Source organism: Podarcis tiliguerta (genome assembly GCF_965153285.1).
Source record: "Podarcis tiliguerta genome assembly, chromosome: 17".
Lineage (NCBI taxonomy): Eukaryota > Metazoa > Chordata > Lepidosauria > Squamata > Lacertidae > Podarcis > Podarcis tiliguerta.
The window spans coordinates 22,346,826-22,369,008 of record NC_139550.1 but is presented as its reverse complement, the minus strand read 5'-3'; the positions used below and the strand labels follow the sequence as shown (position 1 = coordinate 22,369,008).

Sequence of the window (22,183 nt, the reverse complement as noted above, 5' to 3'; positions counted from 1 at the left end):
TTTTTAACAGCGAAGCCACAAGATTCATGCAGCGACACCCGTTTTATACATTTTTATTCTTCTCATTTACAGGCCAACGAGTCAAAAGTGTATTTGGATACATGATCTAACTTGATCAGTTCATTATGTAGAAAAGGCTATAATTTAACAGTCAGCACTTTTTTTATGATTTAGGAATCTGTGGGTTAGGTTACTTTAGATTCTTGATGGTTTCTTCCAGCTTCTCTTTGTTCGCTCCAGAGAATTCATGCACCTGAAATACAGGAATTCCAAGTTCAGGCCTTTCTTTCAAACCAGCACTTTTGAAGTAACAAAGCAGACAAATTGAGAGCATTCAAAGCCACACAGAAATGCACACTTGCTAACACTTATAGTTTCTGGACGCTCAAAAGATGCGTGCTTTTCATGTCAAGATGATTGTGATTTTCTCCCGTTCCAGACAGAAGTCACCAGACACAGGTTTCTTAGCAGCTTCATTCTCAGTTTCCAGCCTCTCTCTCTGTCATTCATCCTACCCTCAGAATTCCACTTTTGTTATTACTTGTGCAGTGTTAGAAACTCAAACATATAAGGCTAATTGTTGGGTGTTCTATTGGAGCAGTAGAAGTCAATGTTGTTTACATATAGCAGACAGAAGAATCGGAAGTCCCTTCTGAATTTCATTTTCTCCCTCTTAATCTTTTTTTTAAATTAAATATTTTTCTTTACTCCTTTCTCCTCCTCCTCTTCGTTTTTATTGTATTTAGATAAGTTTCAGTTTGGACAAAAAAAGAGGAAGTTTTGTACTTTTCTCTATAAACCCTAATAACATCCCACACACATATATACGGCACCTTAAACCAAGGTTACCATCACCACAAACAAATGTTCCTTTTAATCAGCAGGATTTTATTCCTCATTTCTACGCTGCTTTATATTTTAAAGGAAAAATCTCTAAAGTAGTTGAGAGCACATCAAATAAAACAATCTGGAATAAAACGAATTCATGCTTCAAGGAAAACATTTCAGATCGTTCTCTAAAGGACGTTTTGCTTTCCCCCTATTTATTTATCTGCTTAATATATAGAGCTGCCCCAGAGCAGAAGTACTCTAGGGAGGCAGTGTGGTTTAGTGGTTAGAGTGTCAGACCAGGACCTGGGGAATCGGGGTTCAAATCTGCATTCCGTCCTGAAGCTTGCTGCATGACCTTGGAGCTAGTCGCAGCCTCTTAACCCACCTCACGGGGTTGTTGCAGGGATTAACTGAGTAGGGGGCTATAAATGAAATAAATAAGCTTTTCTACTTACCTGCTCAAGAAAGCTGGAGGGACCAGCCAGGTGGAGTTGTCTGTCGCCAGCATGGCACCCAGAGATCTCCATGTGGCAGAAATAGGACCCCCGCCAGTCACAAACATGCCTGGCTAATTTTGAATACTGCCAGAGAATTGCAGTATTCCCCCGGCCATGGCCACTGCTACCCATAACCTAACAAGCGATGCTCATGATGCAATCTGGTGCCAGGTAGACTTAACAGGCATCCCTTTGCCACCAGGTGTGTGTGTCACTGTTTACAGTGATACCTTGTTTCCCGAACGGCTTGGCTCCCAAAGAAATCGGCTCCCAAATGCCGCAAACCCGGAAGCGAGTGTTCCGGTTTGTGAGCACTTTTCGGAAGCCAAACGGCAGACACTGCTTCCGCAGCTTCCCGAGTGAGTGGAGGGAGCTCCTGTAGCCAATCGGAAGCCACACCTTGGTTTTTGAAACGTTTCGGGAGTCGAACGGACTCCCGGAACAGATTTAGGTTGAGAAGCAAGGTACCACTGTACATACAACCTTGTACAGAGTTTTGGGTAATGAGGGCAGAAATCCAGGTAGGTTGAGCCAAGAGGGATGCTTCACAAGACCCCCAACAACTGAATATAGTGCCTCCCTTCCCCACCCAAAAATAATTCTGGAGGTGGCGTCCCACGCCCCCCCCCCAAGTTGTTTTGCCGAAAATGAGGGACTACACATACCTTTTGATTGTTCTTGTAGAACTGGAATGTTGGCATGCACTTGACGTCACAGTGAGCGGCAACATCCTAGAGGAGATGAAAGAGGTTATCTGTATTAGGTTGAGCACACGAGTTGGTACCCAAGATCAGGAAAACCTGAAAAGAAGCTGAACCACTTGTAGAAATTTGAGGGTGAGGGGGAGAGGAGAGGGAGGGAAGGAGAAGAATAAGAGGTATGAATGAATTTTATTATTACAGTCACAGACCAGTGAGGAAAATCATAAAACGCAACAGGAATACCATTGAATTGCAATTGGGTATAACAGAAACAATTCAGGTATAGCGGCAGTTAAAATATATATACAGTGGTGCCCCGCAAGACGAATGCCTCGCAAGACGGAAAACCCGCAAGACGAAAGGGTTTTCCGTTTTTCAATGCGCTTCGCAGGACGAATTTCTCTATGGGCTTGCTTCGCAAGACGAAAATGTATTGCGATTCTTGCGATTTTTTTCCGCTCCCCACCCCCTTTTTCTAAGGCACTAAGCTGCTAATAGCCTTTTAGCAGCTAATCCGCTAATCCCTTAAGCCTTTAATAGCCGCTAAACCGCTAATAGTGCTAATCCGCTAATAGGGTTGCTTCGCAAGATGAAAAAACCGCTAGACGAAGAGACTCGTGGAACGGATTCTTTCCGTCTTGCGAGGCACCACTGTATTAAATCTTGAGCACTAAAATATAACCTGAAATGGTCATTTAAAACCTTAATCATTTTGGTAGTTACAGCTTGTTCCCTAAGTTTTATGGCAGTCGCACAGAATTTGGCCACCCTTAGTGTGATCTCTGGATCCTTGTCCTCTACCAGGAGTTTTAGACATTGAGGTTCGGACCCATTTGGAGATTTTTGTATAACAGGAATGATAAATACCGAGCGTATATCACCGTAGAAACAGCAGCGTAACAAGACATGAGAAGAATAAGGTGAAACGGGGATATTTTCTGCAAGGCAAGGCAAGGCAAGGAGGCTGCAGCTCATTTTGCCTGCTCCGAGGCAAACCAGATTATGCAGAAGTCGCCCGTTTGCATTTCTCTTAGCCATACGGGAATAAAAACTATGGAACAGCAATGCTCCAATTGCACAATGTCATGCTTGCCTGCCATTAGGCTAATGGAGGAATAGCCAATATTTATTCCAAAGTTCTATACCATTTTAATATCCACCCACCCCAAAAAAAGAATTTTGTAAATTGCAGCTGGGTAAATGCCGAAAATTGCAAAATATCACACCCTATCTACCACACCATGTAGTGAAGCCAGTTTAAACAGTAAATTCCCTGTTGCCTGGGAAGTTTAGTTCTGTGAAGCCAAGGCTTGAGAATGGAATGGTCAGCACTGGCCAAGCTACAAATTCCCAGGGCTCCTTGGCAAGAGAAATTCTGCATTTCGAGCAGTTTTAAAAGCCCAGGTTCACCTTTACATAGTTCCATCCTTATTTCTGGGATTGCTATAGCATGAAGCTGTTTTCAGTTTGTTCCGCTGAAGCCTGGGGTTGTTCGTTAAACATAAATGACACCCTTTCTTCCAGAGGAGGCCAGGGTGGCAAACAATACGTGAGTGAACAATGATATATCCTAAAAGCATTCCCAACACAGACCAGGGAAAGGCCACAACTGAAACGGCTTGTTGACAGAGGAAGGTCTTCTGCAGGCACCGGAAAGACAACAGAGGCAGAGCCCGTTGAGTATTCAAGGAGAGGGAATTCTGAAGTTTGGGTGTCAGAGCACTAAAGGCTGATCCCTGTCTTGCGCAGAACAGACCTCCTGATAAGATGGGCATCTGCAAGAGGACCCTCCCGCAGATCACAGTGATCTAGTAGGTCTAAAAGGGGTGAGACCATTCTTCAGGTGGTCCCGGTCCCAAGCTGAATGCTTGGCAACGAAGTCTGAGTACCACTCTGCCCCCTAAGAGGACATTGTCCAGAGCCCTCTGCAAAGTGTGAGAGTTTCCCCAAGACACGAGTCCTTAAAATGCATAGCTACAGCTTTCTTTCTTTCTTTCTTTCTTTCCTTTCTCTCTCTCTCTCTCTCTCTCTCTCTCTCTCTCTCTCTCTCTCTCTCACACACACACACACACACACACACACACTTCAAGTTTGACAGCCGCACTCTAGAATTTACCTGAGCATCATCCACGTCGATTTCAATAAACACTACATCTGGATACTTTTCGAGAAGACTCTGTTGGGTAAAGAAAGGAGAGAGGGTTATACTAGAGATACCATTGCGAAGAAGAAGAAGAAGAAGAAGAAGAAGAAGAAGAAGAAGAAGAAGAAGAAGAAGAAGAAGAAGAAGAAGGAACCTTGCCCAGCTGATTGGGTTGTCCCAACCACTCTGGGCAGCTTCCAGCAGATATAAAAACATAAGATGTCAAACATTAAAAAAACTTCCTGAAACAGGGCTGCCTTCAGATGTCTTCTAAAAGTTGTGTTCTTCATCTCCTTGCCATCTGACAGTAGGGCGTTCTACAGAGAGGGCGCCACTACTGAGAAGTTCCTCTGCCTGGTTCCCTGTAGCTTCCCTTCCAGCAGTGAGTCATCTACTCTCTCATACATGGAAGCCCACGTTAGCCATCCCCAAGCAAGTGGCAGAGATGATGGGGCCAATCTGAGCATAAAAGGAGTTGACATGTTGGGTAGAGGATCCCTTCAAGAGGCTGGGCAAGGTTCATTTTTGGGAGCCTTCCACTTTGGCCATGGGTCATTCTCGTTCCCTGGCAGCTAGGGCAAGCAGCTGAATCAGTGGGCAGAACCTCTGTTGCTCTGCTCTCAGGGCTCATGGGCTACAGGAAAGCCGAAAGGAAGCTGAGGGGACAATTCAAGAGTCCACCCGCTTGATGTTTGAGGTTGTTGAGCAGGACCAATGTCAATTTGCAAGTATCCCTCATCCACACAAGCTCATGAGCAAGGCAACCATTGTTTCTTCCACAAGTTCTAGTCCTCAGTCACGTTCCAGGCTTCTCTTTCCCAGCCTACCATGATGAGCAAGATGCCAAGTCTGGTCTGCAGGCAAAAAGGAGGTGATTGGCAACTACCAAGGGGAAGAAGACAATGAAATGGTCTCATCTCCTGTTGTGCTGGGACAGCAGGGAGGAAATTAGTGTCCCATCTTAAAAATGTATAGGAGCACTATTCAGGGTTTGAATATATTCAGGGCCATGGAAGGTGCCTGGGCGCCATGATGGCATGTGACATCTCTACCTTCTGGGTATCTTTTCACACACTCATACCTCTTCCTGTAGAATTCTATCGGTTATATTTTATCTGCACAACCGGAATGAATTTCTGGAAGCAAAATGCTGTTTCTGTGCAGCCTGAGCAGGAGCAGTGAACGATGTGATAGCTCATTGTTGTCACTTGTCCCCATCTGCCCTGTGTCCCACTGCCCTGCTCACAGTTGTGAAGAATATTCCTACGTTATGAATGGTTCATGTCACCATTAAGAAAAAGAGGTAGGAACAGGCCAATAGATATGGTGACGGTCCCTGGAGCAAGGGACTTTTCTCCAGATTCTCTAAGCTCTTAACCTGCCTCAAGGTTGTCACATCTGAACTAGCCAGGTGTTTAACTGATCGTCAGTCCACCATTTGAAAAGTAAAACTTTAGAGCCCTCTTGCCAAAAATGACAACTGGACATTCAGGGTGGATTTGATTTAAATCAAATTGATTTACATCATGATTTAAATCACTCGTCAGGAAGACTTGATTTAAGCATTTTATTTTATTTTATTTTAGAGTTTTAGCACACATGAAAAACTTAAAACAAATCCTTATTTCCTGATGAACAGCCTTTGGACTATAATGGACGCGGGTGGCGCTGTGGGTTAAAGCCTCAGTGCCTAGGGCTTGCCGATCAAAAGGTCGGCGGTTTGAATCCCCGTGGCGCGGTGCGCTCCCGCTGTTCGGTCCCAGCGCCTGCCAACCTAGCAGTTCGAAAGCACCCCTGGGTGCAAGTAGATAAATAGGGACCGCTTACTAGCGGGATGGTAAACGGCGTTTCCGTGTGCGGCTCTGACTCGCCAGAGCAGCGATGTCACACTGGCCACGTGACCCGGAAGTGTCTCCGGACAGCGCTGGCCCCCGGCCTCTTTGAGTGAGATGGGCGCACAACCCTAGAGTCTGTCAAGACTGGGCCGTACGGGCAGGGGTACCTTTACCTTTACCTTTAATGTAACTTAAACAGAAAGGTATCTTTAGAAAGATTTTTGCTCCAAAAGCATTTTATTATAGAAATCTGATTTCTTTATTTTTTAAATCTGATTTTTTTTTTTAAAAAAGGTCATTGATTTTTATCCACCCGGTAGACTCAGAGCAGCTTACTTACGTGGAAGAACGGCTTGATCATTTTGCATGGTCCGCACCATGTGGCAGAGAAGTCGACAACTATGAGCTTTCCACCAGCATTTGTCAATTCTGCCTGAAATTCCGTCTGGGCAGGGAGAGAAGAGAGAGAAACCAATTTATAGGGGCAGTTTCAATTAATTTAGGCGCCCCTTCTACACAAAAAGATGCAACTCTGTTTATGAAGCACTTTTTCAAAGGCCAAATCCAAAACTGAAACAGCCCGCCCCAAGATCCATACCTGCCCCCCACCTCATGATGCAGGTAGAGATTTGGAAGTGCTGCAAAAAGCAAATAAACAAAACAGCCGCAACCAAAGACTCGTTTCTATGCCGCCTTTTGGAAAGTGCCTTCCAGAGGGGTGGTCTGCGTTCAGATCCCCCCAGAGCCTGATAAAAAGAGCAACAGGATGGAATACTGGCTAAAAGGAAGCACATCTGTTGAGAGCAGGCAAGCATTGCAAACCCATGTCACCATACAGTTGCCACTCAAGAACACTTTGTGCCAACCTTTAACTACGCCAATTTGTTCTGAGCTTTGCAATCCATGGAAGTTACTAAGCCCACAGGTGCCCTGGGAGGCTGTCCTTACAGGCCATAACCAAGTGGTTGTTTACATCCTTAGGGAGCGGCCTTACACCGAGCCAAATCAGGGCTCCATCCAAGTATATTTCTTACTGAATGGCAGTGGCTGTTCAGGTTTTCCAGGTTTCAGAATGAATTTCTGGAACCGAAAAGCTGTTTCTGTGCAGGAGAAGTAAACATTATATTTAATGGTGGTTGCTCGGCTTCACTTGCCATTGCCCTCCTCACAGTTGTGAAGAATATTCTCGCATCTTAAGAAGCAGAGATATCACCTTGCCAACAAAGGTCCGTAAAGTTATGGTTTTCCCAGTAGTGATGTATGGAAGTGAGAGCTGGACCATAAAGAAGGCTGACCGCCGAAGAATTGGTGCTTTTGAATTATGGTGCTGGAGGAGACTTTTGAGAGTCCCATGGACTGCAAGAAGATCAACCATATCCATTCTGAAGGAAATCAGCCCTGAGTGCTCACTGGAAGGACAGATCCTGAAGCTGAGGCTCCAAGACTTTGGCCACCTCATGAGAAGAGAAGACTCCCTGGAAAAGACCCTGATGTTGGGAAAGACGGAGGGCACAAAGAGAAGGGAACAACAAAGGCTGAGATGGCTGGAGAGTGTTCTCGAAGCTACCAACATGAGTTTGACTAAACTGTGGGAGGCAGTGGAAGACAGGAGTGCCTGGTGTGCTCTGGTCCATGGGGTAACGAAGAGTCGGACACGACTAAATGACTAAACAACAACGACATGAACGTGTTACTATTAAGAAAGAGGTCGGAAGAGGCCAATAGATATGGGGACTTTCCCCAGATCAAGGGACTTTTCTTCAGGTTCTCCAAGTTCTTAACCTAGCTCAAGGTCGTCCTCTGAACTGGCCAGATGTTTAACTGATAGCCAGTCCACCATTTGAAAAGTAAGACTTTAGAGCCGCCTTGCCCCAAAATGGTGACTAGGCATTCCGTTTTGGCGACTGTGACCTTGGTTTAAGGAGCCATTTGGCGCCTAGGTTATATACCCGAATTTCTAACACTGGGTGCAAAGATCTCTCTGCAGAACAAGCTGTAAGAAAAGACACTGAACGCAGCCTTTGAGTGCAGCCTTCCGCATCTCCCCAACCTTTGCCCAGGGAATGCAGCTTTCAAGTTAGATTTTGAGAACTCACTGGAAGGTTTTGGGTTGCATTCCCCAGGGCTGACGTAAGTGCATGCACTTTGAAGTTGGCATGCTTCTTTGACTGTATCTTATGTCAATATCCATTTCCATTACTTTGGTGGACAGCTCCAAAACCATTTCCCCGCAGTCAGCGAGGCCTGAATAATTTCATCTTCCTGGAATCGCTACTAGCCAGAAAGTAGCACAACTAATGGAGGGGAACGTGGCATGTCAACGCAGCCCATGCCTCCAGCCACGAGTCTGGTGAACTTGGCTAGTAGCCAAGATCGGCACATTTAATTAAACAAGGGAAGCTGACGGGTGAATCCCATGCTCTCTGAAACTTTCCCTTCACCTGGTGCTGGGTTAGTAGAAGGGTTCGAAATTAACAGGGCGCCAGGTGCATTTTGCACCTAAGGATTCTCCATTCCCAAAGTCTGGGTGCCATTTTTGGTGCCTGGCTGACCCTCCAGGATGACTGAAACGTATGTGCTTTGAAGCTCCCGAGTATATGTTAAGGATGGGCAATACGTTAAGGAGTTTAACAATAAAGAGTAGTGTGTTTTGAAAACAAGTATGGTGCCCATATTTTTATTGTCAACACCCAATTAAACAATTTCTCTTAAAAATGTGATATTAACAATGTATCACTTTATGTGAACTGTGCATTACTTCATGCTTATCAAGGTAATAAAAAGTGTTGCCGAACGCCCCCCAAAATGGCGACTAGACATTCTGTTTTGGCGCCCACAACCCAGGTTCCAGGAGCCATTGGGCTCCTAGCTTTTCTATCCCAGTTTCTAACACTGGTTAGTAGTGCAGCACAACAGGAGGAGGAGGAGTGGGTGAGTGCAAGCCATTGAGTCTTCAGTCAAGACCCATGATGGGGTTGCAACCCAAATCAAGGCTGCAAACAACAACATATACAGGGGTGGAATTAAGAATGAAGGTCTACTGACGGGGCCGAAATGCCCTGCTGCACAATGCCCTGCTCCACAAGCCATGCACTGAGAGTTGGAATGTTTTCACTGCGTTCATCCATGGAAACTTTTCTAAAGCCGGAAGAAAAACCCATACAACCGGTAGAGTGACCAAAAATACAACTAGCTATCAAACACGGCCGTTTCAAAGTTGCAGATACACTCTGCACCTTAGATGACTATCCCTTTGGAAGAGTATAAGGAATGCACAGCTCTTTGGATGTACCAAAATTCAGTACAGTGGTACCTCGGGTTACATACGCTTCAGGTTACACACTCCGTTAACCCAGAAATAGTGCTTCAGGTTAAGAACTTTGCTTCAGGATCAGAACAGAAATCGGGCTCTGGCGGCGCAGCAGCAGCAGGAGGCCCCATCAGCTAAAGTGGTGCTTCAGGTTAAGAACAGTTTCAGGTTAAGAACGGACCTCCGGAACGAATTAAGTACTTAACCTGAGGTACCACTGTACATTTTAAAACTGTTTTCAGTAACTTAAGCCCTTGCCCAACTTTACACCATTTAAAACAGAGAACATGTACACCATTCCTTTTTCATGTCTCTTTATAGCAAGTTTTAAGCAGCGCTCAAAATTCGCCTGGCGTATTTTGCGCCCGGCTATCAGCCACCTGGAACCAAGTGAAGAAGTCTGGGTGCCCAACTGTTGCACTCAATGAACTTTTGCAAAATAGCCTTCCTGGAATTGTACTGTGTATGAATTTGGACTAAGCTGTCCGGAGAACCACTGTGCTAGAATCCAAGATAGGCTCGTGCCTACGGCAATGGCCTTGGCTTGCAGTCAAGTCTTAAGAAATTCAGCAACTCCAAATGCAGTCAAGCAAATTAGAAAGAAAATTAGGGTTTGGGGAGGGAAGAGAGAGTCCAAGTCTAAGAAACTGCTGCATTCCCCTTTGGACATTATATTCAGAGTGTATTCAAGACAAAGAAAACAACAGTCTCACCCCAGCCAACTATGCCATTAAAGATTATGAAATCTCAGCTGCAATGCACCCCTGGCATGCGCCATTTTGTTGCTGGCTGAACATCGTGTATCCACATTATAAAAAAGAAATGCCTTATACTAAGAAGTTTTGAGAACACACATTTCAAAAAAGGAATTTTTTTTGGAAAATGGCATACACACAGCTATCTTGGACAAATAAACTCAAGTCCAAGGACCGTTTACAAAGCCATAAAAAGGGAACCTGCCCAAATATTTTGTAGCCATTTCCGAGATAGCACTTGGTACATTGGTCTAAGAATAAGCAGAGTTCAAAGGTTTTGCTCTTTAAGGAGGACACGGGTGGTGCTGTGGGTTAAATCACAGAGCCTAGGATTTGCTGATCAGAAGGTCAGTGGTTTGAATCCCCGTGACGGGGTGAGCTCCCGTTGCTCGGTCCCTGCTCCTGCCAACCTAGCAGTTCAAAAGCACGTCAAAGTGCAAGTAGATTAATAGGTACCGCTCTGGCGGGAAGGTAAACGGCGTTTCCGTGCGATGCTCTGGTTCGCCAGAAGCGGCTTAGTCATGCTGGCCACATGACCCGGAAGCTGTACGCCGGTTCCCTCGGCCAATAAAGCGAGATGAGCGTGCAACCCCAGAGTTGGTTATGACTGGACCTAATGGTCAGGGGTCCCTTTACCTTTATCTCACAGTGTATTCAAAACACAAAAGGAGCTCGACTCCTATGGGCAAGGATATAGGATACCACCATCCAAGATATTGAGACAGAAAGGTCCTCAAGCTTAGAAGTGGAGCATTTGATGTGCAAGCAGAAGGTACCACACACAATCCTTGGCAGCTCTGTAGTACAGTGGTACCTCAGGTTACATACGCTTCAGGTTACAGACTCTGCTAACGCAGAAATAGTGCTTCAGGTTCAGAACTTTGCTTCAGGATGAGAACAGAAATCGTGCTCCGGCGGCGCGGCGGCAGCAGGAGGCCCCATTAGCTAAAGTGGTGCTTCAGGTTAAGAACAGTTTCAGGTTAAATACGGCCCTCTGGAACGAATTAAGTACTTAACCTGAGGTACCACTGTACCAGGAATGCCCCACCCAGTGTTAGAAACTAAGATATACAAGCTGGGCAGCAAATGGCTCCTTCAAGCAGGGTTACAGTCGCCAAAACTGAATGCTTAGTTGCCATTTTTGGGCCAGACAACTCAAAAGTAATATTTTTTTTGTTTCAGAAATTCATTCTGATTTTGCAGATAAAACACAACAGATAGAATTCCCCTATCCTGTAGAATTCTTTGTGAAAACAGTCAAGATGCAAGGATCCCCAGGCAGGCACCTCCAGACAGTGTTCGAAATTAGCCAGGAACCAGGCCCATTTTGCACCTGGCTGTCAGCCATTTGTCGCCATTTGGGCACCAGGATGGCATCTCCACCTTCTGGAGGTGCATGCCTGGGAATAATTGGACCCAGACTGTTTTCACACATTAATATCTCATCCTGTAGAATTCTATCAGTTATATTTTAACTGCACAATCAGAATGAATTTCAGGAACCAAAATGCTTCTTCTGTACAGCCTGAGCAGGAGCAGTGTTATAGCTATTTGTTGTCACTTATCTTCACTTACACCATTAAACCACACTGACTTAGGAATTCAAGAAGGCCCTCTCAAGGCGTCACCCAATTGTTAAAGCGAGAGAGCCCTTTCCTCTCACAACCACTGAAGAGATGTTAGTCAGAAACATAAAAGACAGCCATCTATGACTCAACCCTTATTCACATCATTTGTTTGTTTTAGCATTTTAAAATTGTAAGCTGCTTTGGCGGAAAAATCAACCTGTGAAGGTCACCAATGAATGGCCAGCAGTCCCAACAGTATCTCTCAAATTTCCTTTCTACCATACAAGGCAGCAAGCAGTCTGTTCCTAATGACAAGGCAACAGTCTACTCCTAATAAGCTTATTCCACATTTCCATGTTAAGTTGCTGTTCAGAGAAAGCTTCTTCTGAAGTCTAATAGATGCTTGCCCACAAATTACAGGCCAGTTTAATCAAGAGGCAGTCAGGTTGCAGCATTAATAACATGGTACTTGCTCAGCAGATCTTCCTATTAGCCAAGGTATAAATATATATCTACAAAGCTCACAATGATAATCATATAGGAGGGGGGCATATGGGCACTGTGGAATAACCCAGGCTTTAACTTAAGTGATGCTTAACCTAAGTGGCATTTAAAGAGGATGGTGTTCATTAAATAGAGCTATTGTTTACTATTTATTAAACAGCATTCCCCCAAATTTAGATGAAGACAGTACAAGTCCACAGGTCTTACAAGTGGAGAGGAGATGAAAGAGACAAGCTAAAGATTCAAATCACTCTTAAACAGATGGCAAAGTGCGGCACACAGGGATGCTGCCATTTCGGGTTACCAGTGTTCAAAATTAGCCAGGCGCATTTTGCAGCTGGCCATCAGCCACTTGTGACCAAGATGCCTGGGCAACAGGATGGCATCTCCACCATCTGGAGGTGAAGGCCTGGGAATAATTGGACCCAGACTGTTTTCACACATCAATACCACATCCTGTAGAATTCTATCAGTTACTTTTATCTTCACAATCGGAATGAATTTCAGGAACCAAAACGTTTTTTGTGTGCAGCCTGAGCAGGAGCAGTGAACGATGGTGCAGTGAACGGTTGCCCTGCTCGACATTGTGAAGAATATTCCTACATTAGGAATGGTCCATGTCACCATTAATAAAAAGAGGTCGGAATAGGCTAGTTTATATATGGACTGTCTCTGGATCAAGGGACTTTCCTTCTTGCAGTTCTCCAAGCTCAAGGTTTTCATCTGAACTAGACAGATGCTTAACTGAGAATCAACCCCAGTCAGTCCATCATTTGGAAAACAAAACTTCAGAGCCGTCTTGCCCAAAAATGGCAACTAGAGATTCCATTTTGGCGCCTGCAACCTTGGTTTAAGGAGCCATTTTGTGCCTAGCTTATATATCTGAGATTCTAGCACTGCTCTCATGGGATCTCAGTATCCAAGGTATTATTCTCATGGTGAAACTGGATGGTACCTTGGAGATTAATTTTAGAACACTTGTGGCTTTTGCTACACACTATGAAACTGTGACCGATTTGCCTGATTTCAATTTACCACACAGCGTTTCATTCAAAACTGGCATTCTGGACTTCCCAGAGTTACGCTGTTTTGTGCTACAGCTTGCAAAACAGAAACCGTGTGACTTCTGTTTTTACAAAGCACAAGTTCGCCTGAGGAAGCTAAAGTCTTTTCACTCATCGCACCAACGAGACCTCGGGGCCTCTCCGCACAAGTGTGAACGCGGTCCAACGTGGCCTGGTGACATGTACCTTTTTTAGATTCCTGCAAACTTTTCGTTTTAGTGGGGATGGGGTTTCAACTTGGGTGGGTGCTGTTTGTTCCTATATTATGAATGGTCCGTGTCACCATTAAGAAAGAGGTCGGAATAGGCCAATAGATTTGCAGACTCTTCCTGGATCAAGTGGCTTAAGGAAAGAAAGTTCTCAAAGTTCGGTTGTCATCTGAACTAGGTAGAAATCTAACTGAGAGTCAATCCATCATTTGGAAAATAAAACTTTAGAGTCTTCTTGCCCCAAAACGACAACTAGACATTCTGTTTTGGCAACTGCAACCATGGTTTAAGGAGCCATTTGGCGCCTAGCTTGTATATCTGAGTTTCTAGCACTGGAGGTCACATAAAGGAATAAAGTACAGTGGTGCCTCGCAAGACGAAATTATTTCGTTCCGCGAGTCTCTTCGTCTAGCGGTTTTTTCGTCTTGCGAAGCAACCCTATTAGCGGCTTAGCGGATTAGCGCTATTAGCGGCTATTAAAGGCTTAAGGGATTAGCGGATTAGCTGCTAAAAGGCTATTAGCGGTTTAGCGGTTTAGAAAAAGGGGGTGGGGAGCGAAAAAAAATCTCAAGACTCGCAAGACATTTTCGTCTTGCGAAGCAAGCCCATAGGAAAATTCGTCCTGCGAAGCGCATCGAAGAACGGAAAACCCTTTCGTCTAGCGGGTTTTCCGTCTTGCAAGGCATTCGTCTTGCGGGGCACCACTGTAGCAGCAATGCCTCACTGGATAGCAAGAAGGCTAGATTCAAGCACGACACCAAATTTAAGGGATACTGAAGAAGCAATCCATTGGAGAGTTAGAAGAGCATTTCCAGCAGGGAAACAGAATGAGAAAGGATAGTCTGTATGCTGTATGGCAGCAGAAGCTGAACATGTTTTCTCAGAAGCGAGTCCCACTGTGATCGGTCGTGCTAACTTCCTAGTAAGTGCTAACGATTACAGTCTCCCTGTACAGTCTAACCTTGGCCGTCTAACGTAATCCGTTCCGGAAGCCCATTTGGCTTCCGAAATGTTTGACAACCAAGGCGCGGCTTCTGATTGGTTGCAAGAGCTTCCTGCACTCAAGCGGAAGCCGCGTTGGACATTCGACTTCCGAAAAACGTTTGAAAACTGGAGCATGTACTTCCAGGTTTTCGGCATTCGGGAAGCGTTCAGGAACTGAGGTTTGACTGTATTTACATAAAGGGGATGAGAGCAGAGAAGGAATACCCTTATGTTTCAACTATATTAAGAGGCCAGCAAAAACAATTCAACATGACTGAGAAGAGCTCAAGTGGCAATAACCTAAAGATCACAGTAGAGAGAAACAGTCAAGCTAAAGGTTAGGAGATAACAGCTCAGCAATGGACTTATATGTTACAGAGCTTCCTTCTTTGAAGCTGTCATGGAAAGAGCTGGGGCAAACATCTTCCAGCAACTCTCTATGAAGAGGCGGAAAATCCAGATTTGGGGCTGGATTCTTGCTAAATTCCAATGAGCGCACCCACAGACACCGGGGGACTTCCATAACTTTAGCCTGTAACAAGTCAATGTCTTGTTAAAGGGGAAGCCAGGAAGTTCATCTGTCATCATCTGACAGCAATAAGCTGCCTGGCTGCACCTTTTGTAATCAATCCCACCCTGAAAGGACTGGCCTACCTTACAAAGTCACAATAGGCTTAACATGGGAAGGAGGGAGGGGAGGGAGAGAAAGATCTCTACAAAATGCAAGTTTTGTTGTTGTTGTTTTAAGATGCAGATGTTTTTAGTTTTGTTGCCTTCTGGCATTTCCCTTTAACACTCCAGCCCTCTTCTCCCAAAGCAGTGTTTAAGCACTGCTAACCCGAGACAACCCTTTATGTCTCAATGTGAGCAGATGAAACCAGCCCGAGAAAAACTTCCCTGTGCCACTGTGAGTCATTTCTCAGAGACTGGGGTGGCTACCGGAAATATCTGCTGAGGGTGGAAGAAACAAAAGCAGGTCATCCTTTCAGTTTCATGCCTAGGGCACGTCAGGATTAGAAAGCTAGCCACATTTCAACTTTTCCGCCTAGGCCAGGGAATGGATGCTAGAAAGAGGAATACAAGAGATAGTAGAGCATGAATTGTGGGGATGGAGAAGGAGAAGCCGTGAAGGCTTAAAAAAGAGAAAGAAAAAAAACATGGGTTAGGCTCACACCAACTAATTTTTTCCAGACAGTAGTTTTCCCTCCCAAATGAGCAAAGCCACACAACCACATTCAGCAAATGTCAAGAAGCATACAACTGGTCACCAATATGATTGAGGAATAAATCAAGAATGTTTTGTCTCCTCCCAAATCACAGGAAACAATGCATTTGAATAGTTGTTTATAATTACAGTGGTACCTCGGGTTACATACGCTTCAGGTTACAGACTCCGCTAACCCAGAAATAATACCTCGGGTTAAGAACTTTGCTTCAGGATGAGAACAGAAATTGTGCTATGGTGGCGCGGTGGCAGCGGGAGGCCCCATTAGCTAAAGTGGTGCTTCAGGTTAAGAACGGACCTCTGGAACGAATTAAGTACGTAACCAGAGGTACCACTGTATGTTCCAGTACATATCTAACACACACCCTCTAAATTGGAAGAATCTTGTATCCTAACAGCAACTCACCAACTTGCTAACATTAAAGGTAAAGGGACCCCTGACCGTTAAGTCCAGTCGCAGACAACTCTGGGGTTGTGGCGCTCATCTCACTCTATAGGGCGAGGGAGCCAGCATTTGTCTGCAGACATTTTTTCCGGGTCATGTGGCCAGCAAGACTAAGTTGCTTCTGGCGAACCAGAGCAGCGCACGGAAACGCCGTTTACCTTCCCGCCGGAGCGGAACATTATGTTGTCATTAAAGACAAAACTTATTTCCTAGTTCTCAGTACAGACATCTCTGAGTGTGCAGCGGTGCCCTGCTTGACAACGGCGTTGGATGTTTCTGCTCTTGAGGTCCCTGTGCTGCTTCTGTAGTCCAGGAAAATGTAAGCCTTCCTAGGGCTGAGCATAGCTGATCACAGGGGCTGAGGGGGGGGGATGGAGGGGCTGAAAGCAGCCACTTCCCCAGGGCATAGGGCACTAGCACATGAGCAGTTTATGTAAACAACAGAGGAGAATACTATGCTACAAGAATCATAGAATTGTAAGGTTGCAAGCTGGAGAAGGAACTGGCAACCCACTCCAGTATTTTGCCATGAACACTCCATGGACAAAAGCAGGAGAAATTCCAACACATGCTCTGGTTCATGGGTTCAGGGAGGGTCGTTCACGACTAAGAGGACTGAACGATGACCAAGGTAGCAAGCATCTCTCCCTGTGCAGTTAACACAAGCTTCCCTTCAGGTAAAGGAAACGAGGGGTGGAATCCTTTTTTTAAAAAAGGGACAGCCAGGAATCTCTTAAAATGCAGGAGCTTGTCAGAGAGAGAGTGTCTCTCTGCAGCGGTTTATTACAGCAATTGTCCTTTTTTTGGCTGCAACCGCCGTCGCTCCTCCTGCCATTTGCCTCCTCCCTCTGTGCCCACGCTGCTGCTGCTGCTGCAACCGTTCGCAGCAGCCATTAAAGTCTGCCGCAGGAAAATCCAGAACAGCAAGAACACAAGAGGCCCTTCGCCGGGGCAGTGGGGCACAACTCTCCAAACAACAAGGCCTCGGCTAGGCAAAGAGGCGGCCGCAGCTCAGATAAGAGCTTGGCAAAAACTCTTGATGTTCAAAGCGGGAGTCGGAAATGGGGAGTTGCCAGAAAAGCTGCCGTCTCAAGAGGACCACACTTTGGTCGTCGTCGGCGGACTTTACACATGGGCAGAGTTGTGCCGCAAGATTCTTAACTCTCCACGGCAAGGAGGCGATTGTACCTGCCGCCACTCCTTCCGCTGGGGGGCAAAGTGTCCTTTCTAGGTGGCCAGCCCTGCGAAAGAGTTTAATCAGGCGGATCCAGGCAGAAGTCGCAGGAGGAAAGTACTGGGGGGCCGCCATGGTTGTTTTCTCAGTAAGCAGAGGAGGAGGAGCCCCTGTACACAGAGCTAGGAAGGGGCTCTGAGATGATGCAGGCGAAGAGAAGAGGGAAGGGAAGAAGACCAAAGCCCTCACTCCCATGCCCCAATGCTCCTCTTAACTGGCACATGTGGAAGCAGATGCTGATGCAACCCCAATGAGCCTCTGGGGCAGGTTTTCCGGGTGGCAGAGGCAGCCGCAATGCCAGGCAGGGAGAGGAGGCGGCCGGTGGAAGAAGAAAAAGAAGAAGGGGCACTTTAGGAAGTTAGAAGCGCCTCTTCCTGACCCCTGCAAAGCCACCATCAGTGTAAAAGCCCTGCATGCATTTATTTATTTTTAAGCGCAAGGAACTAAGAATGCAACAGGCACCCAAAGGATCTTTTCCACACTAGATAAGAGGCAAGGGGCCAACTCCTATGGGGTCCAAGGTCCCTTCAGCCCCTCCCCAATAAATATTGTAGGGGGCTGGAGCCCCCCCTCAAGTTAACGGGCATTGCCATTCAAACTGGTGTGCGCCTTGCGATCCGGTTATGCCAGATGACAGGGCTTACCTGGGCCCATGGGCGTTGCCGGATTGGGGGGGCAGCTGCTCTCCCCCCCAATAAATAAAAATACTATAAAAATAAAAGCTATCCAGTGGCACCTTGGATAGCTCGCCCCCCCCCAATTAAATCGTAGCTACTCCATACTTTTTTTGGGGGGGGTCCAATGGGCGTAGCCAGGATTCTTGGGGTGGGGTTGAGCAGACTGTGGAGCAGAACCACAGTTAGTTAAGTATTTTTTATTGCATTGTGTTGGGGGGGGGTCAGCTGTCCCCTGCCCCCCTCCCCTTGGCTACGCCCATGGGTAAGCCCCCCCCCAAATATTTCATTCAAGTTGCCACTTCTGCAGCCCCCCCGGGGTTGGGGGGTCAGATGAGGTCCCTTAAAAGGAGAGGGCGGAGGAGTTAGGGGTCGGCAGCTGCAAATGTTGCAACCCCGGGATTTTTGCACGCGCGCTTCTCCCCCGGCGGTGGTCCTTACTCCCTCCCGGGCCTTGGCCTGGGAAAGCCGCTCCCCAATGCAAGGGGGAAGACCCTTACCAGGCTGCCCACGGTCTTCACCATCTTTGCGCGTCCTTCCGGCGGTTCCTGCGACTTCTCGGCGGCGGCTGCAGCGGCTCTTTCCGTAGCGCCGCCTCCCTGCATCGCCTTATGTATCGCAGGGCGGACAGCCCAGTCCGGAGGAAGGAGGGGGAGGAGGAGGAGGAGGCTGCGCAGGCGCGCGGGGCTCCGCGGTGGGAGGAGGGGGACACGAGGGGGGGGAGGGTTGGCTGGCTCGCTCGTGCGCAGGCGCGGAGTTTCCTGCCTTTCCCTATCTCCTCCTCCTCCTCTGCCCCGCCCTCCAGGGAAGTCCCTGGGCTTCTGATGCGGGGGAGAGGGGGGGAATTCCCTCTCTTTCCCATCCCCCGCTCTCCTTTTCCCAAAGGCGGGTTGGGGTTGGGGAAAACAGGGAGAATAAATAAAAGGGACACGCCTTTTTTATTTATTTATTTAAAGATTTTTTCCAGCCCGTACATACTATGTGCAAAAAACCCCAAAAGGTTAAAAAAAATAAATCTGAAGGCAGCCCTGTTTAGTGAAACTTTTAATATTCGATGAATTATTGTATTTTAATATTTTGCTGGAAGCCGCCCAGAGTGGCTGGGGAAACCCTGCCAGATGGGCGGGCATTTATTTATTTATTTATATTATTTGAGCACCCACAAAATTTCCCAGGAAGGGGGGTCGGGCACCCACAAATTTCGGGTCCAGGGCCATGGCACCCCCAGGTCCAAGCCGACAGTCCTATGTTGCTTAGAAGTGAGCCCCCACCGAGATCATAGAATGGTAGAGTTGGAAGGGGGGGGGGCATCTAGTCTAACCCCCCTGCAATGCCGGGATCTTTGGAATCAGCGGCAAGGTAGTTCCAAAACGTGCCCAAGGCGTAGCCAAGGGGAAGGCACGCGATGGAGGCAACTGCCCCCCAATCAAAGTAAATCAATAAAAAATACTTAACTAGCTGAGGTTCTCAAGGAGCAAATGTGGAACGAGATGCTGCTCTCGAGTAGGTGGGCGCACACGATCCTGCATGCGCGTTTGCTCAGTGTAAAACAACAACAAAGAGAGTCTTGTGGCATCTTTAAAGACGTGCGGATATATTGCAGCAACAAGCTTCAGTGGTAAAAAAAAAAGTAATAAAAATGCTTCACTAAAATTAGAAAGATTTTGACCTATTTTTCTGAGCGCTTGGAGTCAAAAGAAAGTACAACTGCGGTTGAGATGTTTTCTTCCAAATCTGCTAGGCAGAACCTGACAGAGGATGATGACAGATGGGTGTCTTGCCACCCCTCCAATAAATCCTGGCTATGCCCAGGACTGTTGCAGACCACTTCATCTAATGCACCTTGTAGGAGCAGGGACATGGGTGGCGCTGTGAGTTAAACCACTGCCTATCAGAAGGTCAGTGGTTCAAATCCCCGCAACGGGGTGAGCTCCCATTGCTCGGTCCCTGCTCCTGCCAACCTAGCAGTTCGAAAGCACCTCAAAGTGCAAGTAGATAAATAGGTACCGCTCCGGCGGGAAGGTAAACACCGTTTCCGTGCGCTGCTCTGGTTCACCAGAAGCGGCTTAGTCATGCTGGCCACATGACCCGGAAGCTGTACGCCGGCTCCCTCGGCCAGTAAAGCATGATGAGCGCCACAACCCCAGAGTCGGTCACGACTGGACCTAATGGTCAGGGGCCCCTTTACCTTTACGCCCAGGGCCACTTCATCTAATGCTCATTGCAGGAGCAGGTATACAAAGTTGGGGAGCACCTGTAAACTCAGATCTCGATGGAATTAAATGCGGAAAAGTACATACAGGGATAATTACACAGGCCCACATGCAAGGTGATTGAGAGCACAGAGTTCTTGGCATGTGAACAGTTAATTAGTATTTTTTTTTTTTGTAGTTTTGTTAGAGGTGGGGTGGGAGCAGGTGCAGCTTGTGAGGCCAAGTCCACCTTCTGAAATCCCTTCTTCTGTTAAAGGTGCAGGAACAGCTGCCCTGCATCTGACCCCCCCACCCAATACCACGGTGTGCTTTTGCTTGTTAATTAAAACGAAGCGGAGGCTGCGGAGCTGGAAATATACATGTATATTGGGAAGGAGAATACAGTTTCCCCCATACAATTATTTTCATTATGAAAAGCAAAGCAGCCTCAGGCAAGGTTGGCCTCGCTGCCAAACACCTGAAGCCTACATTTGCAGTCCTAAGAACATGCGCTAAGCGATAAGTTCCATTGAACTCAGATGAATTCTGAGTAGTAGAAGAAGAGTTTGGATTTGATATCCCGCCTTTCACTCCCCTTCAGGAGTCTCAAAGCGGCTAACATTCTCTTTTCCCTTCCTCCCCCACAACAAACACTCTGTGAGGTGAGTGGGGCTGAGAGACTTCAAAGAAGTGTGACTGGCCCAAGGTCACCCAGCAGCTGCATGTGGAGGAGCGGAGACGCGAACCCGGTTCCCCAGATTACGAGACTACTGCTCTTAACCACTACACCACGCTGCAGACATGCATGGGAATGTATGATCTAAGGATGTTGTTTGGTTGTTTTTTTTCAGAGGGTTGGGTGAGATTGCATTTCATGCATCCATAATATAAAGGTAAAAGCTTCGTTGTCTGCAATGAATACTCATTTTTAAAAATATTTGCTGAGTTTCCTGCATTGCAGATGACACTTGGCTAGGGTTACTAGACATCCCCGTTTCCCTGGGACAGTTCCCAGATTTGCGAATAAGTCCCTAGACAAATTCCATCCCCGGAAAGTCCCCGGATTTCATCTAATGTCCCCGGGAAACGCAGCCGCATCAGTCTCAGCAGCCCAGAACAGCTGGCTCTGACTGGCTGCAGCAGCTGCTTGGAAGTCCCCATATGATGGTAGTGCAGGGGCTCAAAGATGCAAATTCCGGGCTGCCTCCACCTTCCCTGACCCCAGCAACTAAGCTGTGAAGGGAGGCTTCACGCTGCCTATCAGAGCTTGCGTGCAAACAGGAGGGGGCAGGGATCTCTCAGTTAGGCAACGGGAAGCCTCCCTTCCCAGCTGAGGGATCCCCGCCCCCTCCTGCTTGCATGCAAGTAGGAGTGGGATTGGGGCTGCTCCGATGGGAAGGGATTGCGCTGCCCGAGCCGCCGCTCTCGGCCCTCCTTCTCCGCCTTCCATGCCTGACCCACCACACACCGCTTCCCCACCGCCACCACCAAAGAACCAGCAACTCAGGGGCTGCCCAGGCTCATGGAGAAAGGAGACAGAAGCCTCGGAGGAAGGGAAAACGTGGCAGTCGAGGTCAAGACGGTGGCTGCCCCTCTGCCATCGCTGCAGCATCAATGTCCGAATGTGTAGTATTTATTTATTTATTTATTTAAAGTGTCCCCAGATTCATTCTGGTAACCTTACCCTTGGGTCCCATCTCAAGATTCTATAGCTTTGGCGTCTCGGCCAGAAAATCCAATCCAAACCACTCGTGGCAGTAAAAAGATAATGAAGTAAACAAATGACATTGTTCTAAGCCAACTTGTGGTGGTTCCAAAACTGATGCACGAAGCAGCTTGCCTGCCATTTCCTAATAGCAAGGCTGCACTACAAAGGCAGTTTCCATAGGCCTGCAGAGACTGATTTATTCAGAAGTTCAGGAAAAAAAACACAAATGCACACACACACACCATACACATAAACACATACGAAAAACCCTGCTTTTTTAGTTTATCAGTTTATTTAAATTATT

At 46.9% G+C, this 22,183-nt stretch overlaps 1 protein-coding gene across 1 annotated transcript; it reads right to left on the bottom strand.

The window, feature by feature from the left end:
* Positions 1 to 37: 37 nt before the first annotated feature.
* On the bottom strand, positions 38 to 18,640 carry LOC310667859 (thioredoxin). Its single transcript, XM_083420885.1, has 5 exons — positions 18,480 to 18,640; positions 6,348 to 6,452; positions 4,146 to 4,205; positions 1,994 to 2,059; positions 38 to 253 (listed from the first exon to the last, which is right to left on the bottom strand). The coding sequence occupies exons 1-5, from the start codon at positions 18,582 to 18,584 to the stop codon at positions 191 to 193; spliced, it is 399 nt and encodes a 132-aa protein (XP_083277011.1). The 5' UTR covers positions 18,585 to 18,640; the 3' UTR covers positions 38 to 190.
* Between the last annotated feature and the right edge of the window lie 3,543 nt (positions 18,641 to 22,183).

Bases quoted from the DNA above. Each gene is read 5' to 3' on its own strand.
- LOC310667859 (XM_083420885.1), bottom strand. From the start codon at position 18,584: ATGCAGGGAGGCGGCGCTACGGAAAGAGCCGCTGCAGCCGCCGCCGAG. The intron at 6,453-18,479 runs GTAAGGGTCTTC...CTCCCTGCCCAG, and splicing joins TGAAGACCGTGGGCAGCCTG to ACGGAATTTCAGGCAGAATT. The intron at 2,060-4,145 runs GTAAATTCTAGA...CATCTCCTCTAG, and splicing joins TCGACGTGGATGATGCTCAG to GATGTTGCCGCTCACTGTGA.